The sequence below is a fragment of the Schistocerca serialis genome, chromosome 4 (genome assembly GCF_023864345.2).
Source record: "Schistocerca serialis cubense isolate TAMUIC-IGC-003099 chromosome 4, iqSchSeri2.2, whole genome shotgun sequence".
Classification (NCBI taxonomy): domain Eukaryota; kingdom Metazoa; phylum Arthropoda; class Insecta; order Orthoptera; family Acrididae; genus Schistocerca; species Schistocerca serialis.
The window spans coordinates 737298426-737305474 of NC_064641.1; the positions used below are offsets into that span (position 1 = coordinate 737298426).

The 7049-nt window shown below is 49.4% G+C and overlaps 1 protein-coding gene across 1 annotated transcript in view; it reads right to left on the reverse strand.

Annotated features, from left to right (window-relative positions):
* LOC126474736 (uncharacterized) overlaps window positions 1-202 on the reverse strand; it is a 180806-nt gene extending 180604 nt beyond the window's left edge. The window contains exon 1 of the mRNA XM_050102215.1: window positions 179-202. Coding sequence (XP_049958172.1) covers window positions 179-202 — 24 coding nt within the window. The remainder of the gene's footprint in view (window positions 1-178) is intronic.
* Between the last annotated feature and the right edge of the window lie 6847 nt (window positions 203-7049).

Here is a 7049-nt window from a genome sequence, read left to right on the forward strand (position 1 = left end):
CAATACAATCAAGACATGATCTGATAAACACATTCAGATAAAATACATAGAGTAAATATGCATGTAAGATATAAGTTGTTTGGAGTCTTAATATATCATACAATTCTGCAGCAAAACACATTGATTTGTTCTGTTGATTACAGATGGAAAACGACTCTCCAGACAGCTCACAAAGAACCTTGGAAGCTGTAGCTGACATCATTATTTGCCTTAAAATCCATACAAACTAAAAGTGTTATCCATTTAGCTCTGTATACCAGTAAGATATAAAGAGCATATACAGCTGCTCATTCTTGTAAATGTATATACAATGACAAACATACATTTTACATAGAACATATTTAAGCTTTATGAAATTATACTGCTCAAAGAGCTACTACCTACATAATATTAATATGATAAGGAATGTTGTGGCAGAATGTAAATGAGGAGACAGCTCACCGAACACTAGAAGTGACGAGCCCCGATAGGCATACACACAAAAAAAGAAAGAATGAAAACTTCACTAGCTTTTGGAAATATCCTTCAAACACACACACACACACACACACACACACACACACACACACACACACATACACACACACCAGCTACATGATGTCAATTGAACACACCATGCTAGGATTGCAGTTAGTCACGTATACTGGGGTGACAGGTTGTGTCAGGTTGCATGGAGTGGGGTGCATAGAGGGAGAAAAGACACAGGAAGTAGGACCATGGTTTGAGGAAGTGTGGTTGATGGCTCAGGGGGACGCAATAAGTGGGAGAGAGATGCAACAGGTCCACAGGATAGGAATGTGACACATGGGTAATAGAACCAGTGATTTTGTACAGCACATGATGACAGCGGCATGGGCAAGTGAACTGGAAGGGAGTGACAGGAACAGGTATGAGAGACTGTTGGGTGGAGGGTGTGGGTGCAGTAGTTTAGTGGGTATTGAGGCTGGGTGATCATAGGAGCAAAGAATGTTTTTCAACAATTGTCACCCATCTACATAGTTCAGAAAAGTTCTTATTGGGGGAAGGGTGCAAATGACATGGACTGTGAAGCAGCCATTGAACTTGAGTGTGTTGTGCTCAGCACCACACTCCACCACTGGGTGGTCAACTTTACTCTTAGCCACAATTTGGCAGTGGTCATTCATTGTGGTGGACAGCTGGTTGGTGGTCATGAGCACATAATATGCTGTGCAGAAATCACAGCAGAGCTGGTGTATGACATGGTTGCTTTCACAGGTGTCCCTGCCTCTGATCAGTAGGATAAGCCTGTGACAGGTCTAATATAGGATGCAATGTGTGGGTAAATCAAGCAGGTCTTGCACCTGGGTCTTCCACAGGGATATGATCCCTCTGGCAAGGGGTTGAGACAGGGAGTGGCATAAGAATGGACTAGAATAATATGCAGGTTGGTTGGGTGTGGATAATATCACTTTAGTGTGGGAGGCATTATGGGTAGGATGTCTAATTTCCAGGCACAATGGCAGATAGTCAAAGCCCTGGAAAATGACATAGTTCAGTTGCTCCATCCAGCATGATATGGGTGATGAGGGGGGAGAAGGGCTCCTTGAAACTGGTTCTTGGACATGCTTGGAGTGTGAGAATGTGGCATAAAAAATCTGTTTTGACTTAGTTTGAGGGACAGTGTCTGTATGTGAAGGCTTTTGTGAGACCTTCAGCAAGGGGATTTTCATCACTGCAAATATCACATCCATGAGTGGCCTGGCAACATGGGAGCAATTTTTTGGTGAGGAAGGTAGAACAGTGTTGTGACAGTGCCACGACATTTAACAGTGCCGCCACGACAGTACGCGCAAACGGCGATAGAGGTGCTCCGCAACTCGGCTGAGCGCGGGAGCGCCACCTAGCTACAAACGGTGCCGGCCGCATGTCACGGCACGGCAGTTGAATAAGAGATATTGAGTTGTTATCATGTAACCAGCTATTTCTTCTAAGTGAGTGTTTTTGAATATCCACGCAATTATTGGTGATTAAAGGTTATAACACTTTTTGGCGACGAGGTCGGATATTTTCACTGCATTGTGGATTTGTGTGTTCGTGATGGGGCAGACATGGAACAGCTTATGCAAGTGCTCATTGAACAACAAACACAGCTGACAGCTGCTATTCAGGTACAACAAACACAGCTGACGGCTGCTATTCAGGCGTTGTCGACGTCGCTTATTCATCGTCTGTCTTCCTCTTCTCCGCCTCCATTCCCCCCTTACGACGAGGCCGCTGAAGACTGGGAGGATTATGAGAAGCGTTTGCGGCAACACTTCTTGGCTTTTGGCATTGTTGACGCTCCTATGTGTAAGTCGTTACTTCTATCTTGGATTTCCCCACGGATCTATCAGCTGCTATCTCAGTTAGCCCCTCTGCGGGAACCTGCCTCTCTGTTCTTCCAAGAAATGTGTGACTTATTGTCTAACTATTACCGAAAAAACACCCACGTCGTTGCTGCCCGCGTGGCGCTCTACCGGTGTTGTAAACAGCCCCATCAATCTCACCGGGCTTGGGCGGCGGAACTACACGGTCTGAGTAGGAAATGTCAGTTTGTCAAGGACACTCATCATGAGTCTTATGCTGATTCAATGGTTAGGGATGCTATTCTACGGCTTGTTCCTGATAAAGAAGTTCGGCAACGTGCCCTACAACTGCCAAACCCGTCGTTGTCGGAAGTTCTAAGCATCTCTCAATCCTTTGAAGTGTCTCACGCTGCTGGCGCGCAAATAGACGCGTGGTGTGATGTAGGCACTGTACAGTCAACTTTCGACATGGACAATTTGCCTGTTTCACAGGAGAGCGAAGATGTGGTGGCGGTTCACTCGCGTAAACAACGTCGCGTTTGGCCGCAACGCTCGCAACGAAAACAGCAACCACAGAAGCATGTTCGTTCCGCACTTCCTTCTTGTCCACGTTGTTTTGTACAGCATGACCGGGCCGCGTGTCCAAAACATTGGGCCACGTGTAATTCATGTAGGAAAAAAGGCCACATTGCTTCTGTGTGTCAGTGCCCTAAAGTTCCTGTCGACAAGGACGAGGCATCAGACATGGATGTTAACTGTGTGCTTTCTCAAACAAATAAGTTGTTTGTTACTGTTCATGTTCTGGATAAAGACATTCACATGCAAGTGGACACTGGCTCTGCAGTAACTCCCATTAATTCTCACACGTATTTGGAGTTGGGCTCCCCTCCCTTGTCTCCAGTTACGCGAAATCTGAGAACTTATAATAAACAGAAAATTCCTATCATTGGCCAGTTTGATGCTTCCACTGCCTACAAGTCTGTTGTTAGGCCCCTCATGTTTTATGTGCTGTATCATGCGGGCACTGAAAACCTGTTCGGTTATGATGCTTTCCAGTTGTTCAGGTTCTCCATTGATGATGATGTGCACCTCATATCTGAGGATATTCCGTAGCAACAGCTGGATGGATTGCGTTCTGAATTTTCGTCCGTGTTCTCTGCTGGTCTGGGTTGTGCCAAGGATTTTGAAGCCCACATTACTCTTAAACCTACAGCTCGCCCTAAGTTTTTCCGGGCACGCCCTATTCTGGTGGCGTTGCGTGCACCTGTCAAGGCTGAGATAGACAGGTTAACAGCTTCAGGGATTCTCCTTCCTGTTACCTCCAGCGAATGGGCATCGCCAATCGTGGTGGTTTCTAAACCAAACGGGAGTCTGCGATTGTGTGGTGATTTTAAAGCCACTGTCAATGCTCAGAGCCTCATTGACACTTATCCTCTTCCCCGTCCTGAGGAGTTATTTACCAAGCTCGCTGGGGGCCAGTTCTTTTCCAAACTTGACTTATCGGAGGCGTACCATCAGTTGCCGTTGGATGCTTCTTCCAAGGAATTTCTCGTCATCAACACTCCTTGTGGGTTGTATCAGTACGCCCGCATCTCGTGGTCGTGCGGTAGCGTTCTCGCTTCCCACACCCGGGTTCCCGGGTTCGATTCCCGGTGGGGTCAGGGATTTTCTCTGCCTCGTGATGGCTGGGTGTTGTGTGCTGTCCTTAGGTTAGTTAGGTTCAAGTAGTTCTAAGTTCTAGGGGGCTGATGACCGTAGCAGTTAAGTCCCATAGTGCTCAGAGCCATTTGAACCATTTTTTGGTTGTATCAGCACCAGCGGTTACCATTTGGCGTCGCTAGCGCGCCGGCCATTTTTCAGGGGTTTTTGGAACAGCTCACGGCTTGCATTCCCGGCTGCATAAACTATCTGGATGACATTGTTGTCACGGGGGCCTCCACTGAGGAGCACCTTCGCAATTTGCATTCACTGTTTCGGGTTTTGCATTCGGCTGGGTTGAGGTGCAATCTGGACAAGTCACAGTTCTTCCAACCCTCCATTGTGTATCTTGGTTTCCACTTGTCCCGTGAGGGTATACGTCCTCCACGTCAGCACGTTGCGGCCATTAACGCTCTACCCCGGCCGTCTACAGTCAAAGAACTTCAGGCGTTTCTAGGCAAGATTGCTTATTATCACAAATTCATTCCATCCGCGGCGGCGGTAGCTCATTCTCTGCATCAGCTGTTATGCAAAAACGTCCCTTTCTGTTGGTCCGACGAGTGTGAGCAGGCTTTTGTCTGCCTGAAGGCTCATTTGCAGTCGGCGCCTTGTCTTGCCACATTCCGTCTGGGTCAGCACTTGGTTCTGGCGACTGACGCATCACAGTATGATCTAGGGGCTGTTCTCGCCCATCGGTATGAGGATGGGTCGGAACGACCCATCGCCTATGCTTCCAAGACCCTCAACGATGCACAACGGTGTTACTCTCAAATCGAAAAGGAGGCGCTCGCTATCATTTATGCTCTAAAAAAGTTCAGCATTTTTTTGTATGGCTGGCCACGGTGGTCTCGCAGTTCTAGGCGCTCAGTCCCGAACCGCGCGGCTGCTACGGTCACAGGTTCGAATCCTGCCTCGGGCATGGATGTGTGTGATGTCCTTAGGTTAGTTAGGTTTAAGTAGTTCTAAGTTCTAGGGGACTGATGACCACAGCAGTTAAGTCCCATAGTGCTCAGAGCCATTTGAACCATTTTTTTTGTATGGTTCTAAGTTTCACCTCATCACCGACCACAAGCCGCTGGTCTCTCTGTTCAGCCCATCAGCGTCGCTTCCGGATAAGGCAGCTCATCGCCTGCAACGTTGGGCCCTATACTTGTCTCGTTTTCACTATGAGATTCACTATCGCCCCACGGCCTAGCACGCCAACACTGACGCATTGTCGCGATTGCCGATGGGCCCCGACCTGGTTTTCAGTCGTGATGAACTATTCTGTTTCCACATTGATGAGGAAGAACGTCGTGCGGTCGAGGGTTTTACAGTTACAGGTTCGCAGGTCGCATCGGCTACTGCGCGGGACCCGGTCCTGCGCCAGGTGATCAGTTTTGTTCAACGGAGTTGGCCGGACAGCACCAAGGCCCGGGCATCAGATCCCCTTTGCAACTACCATGCCTTGCGCCTTCATCTGTCTGTTCGTGATTGTGTTGTTCTTCTGGCCACGGATGGCGCATCTCCATGGGTCGTGGTGCCAGCCTCTCTTCGCAAAGATGTTCTCAAACTGTTGCATGAAGGCCATTGGGGTATTTCTCGGACTAAGTCCCTAGCCCGCAGGCACGTTTATTGGCCTGGTATTGATTCGGACATCGGCCACATGGTTTCTGCGTGTGGTCAGTGTGCTCAACAACTGGCTGCACCTCGTACAATGCCCTCTCCGTGGCCTGATCCGGCACAGCCATGGGAACGGGTGCACGCTGACTTTGCCGGCCCCTTCCTCAGTACTTATTGGCTACTGTTGATTGGCGCCTTCTCGAAGTTTCCGTTTGTTGTTCGATGTCCGTCGCCCACCACTGCGGCGACGACGCTGGCTTTGTCCAAAATCTTTGCGCTAGAAGGTCTTCCATCCACAATCGTCACGGGCAATGGCCCTCAGTTCTCCTTGCAGGCCTTCCGTGATTTTTGTACTGGACAAGGGATTCATCATGTTACAGCACCGCCCTTCCATCCACAATCGAATGGGGAGGTCGAGCACCTTGTCCGCACTTTCAAAAGCCAGATGAAAAAATTCCTTAGTGATTTTTCCACAGATGACGCTCTGCTGCAATTTCTGAGTTCTTATCGCTTCACGCCTCTGGGTGATCGCAGCCCTGCTGAACTCTTGCATGGCCACCAACCGCGCACTCTACTGTATCTGTTTCACCCTGTCAGGCCTTGCGCTGTGTCCCCTAGTGCGGGAAAATACTCGGTGGGCGCCGATGTGTGGGCACGAGGGTATGGATCTCGCCCTAAATAGATTCCAGGGGTGGTCAAGGCTCTTCGCGGCCGCCGGCTTTGTGAAATACGTACGGACGATGGCATGGTTGTTCGCCATTACGACCAGATGCACCCACGAGTGGTGACCACACCAGTGCCACCGCCCCTTCCTTCGCCTCCACCAGCCCGAGAAGCCAGTCCTGTCGCTGCTGCCGATCTACCATACATGCTTCCGAGTACACCGGATCCGGCCCCAGTCGCGACGCCGCCGTCTCCGGGACCCATCTCTCTGGAGCACACCCCCAGGTCCACAACACCTATGGATGCTGCTACGGAGTTTTCACCCATCATCTCGTCCAGGAGGCACGTTCGATGCACGAGCTTCCGTCCTGGACATTTTCGACCATACTCTCGTGTCTCTCCGCGGGATCTTCTCGGGGCCTCACAAGAGGCCATGGATGTCTCCGCACTGTCCATGTCTCCAAGAAAGTGAGTGTTTTTTTTTCAAGGGGGGGAAAAGTGTTGTGACAGTGCCACGACATTTAACAGTTGCGCCACGGCAGTACGCGCAAACGGCGATAGAGGCTGAGCGCCACCTAGCTACGAACGGCGCCGGCCGCATGTCACGACACGGCAGTCGAATAAGAGATACTGAGTTGTTTTCATGTAACCAGCTATTGTTTCTGAGTGAGTGTGTTTGAATATCCACGCAATTATTGGTGATTAAAGGTTATAACAAACAGCTGTCAAAATGCAGGTACTTTGGATGGTTAATGGGCTTGATACAGGTAGAGGTATGGA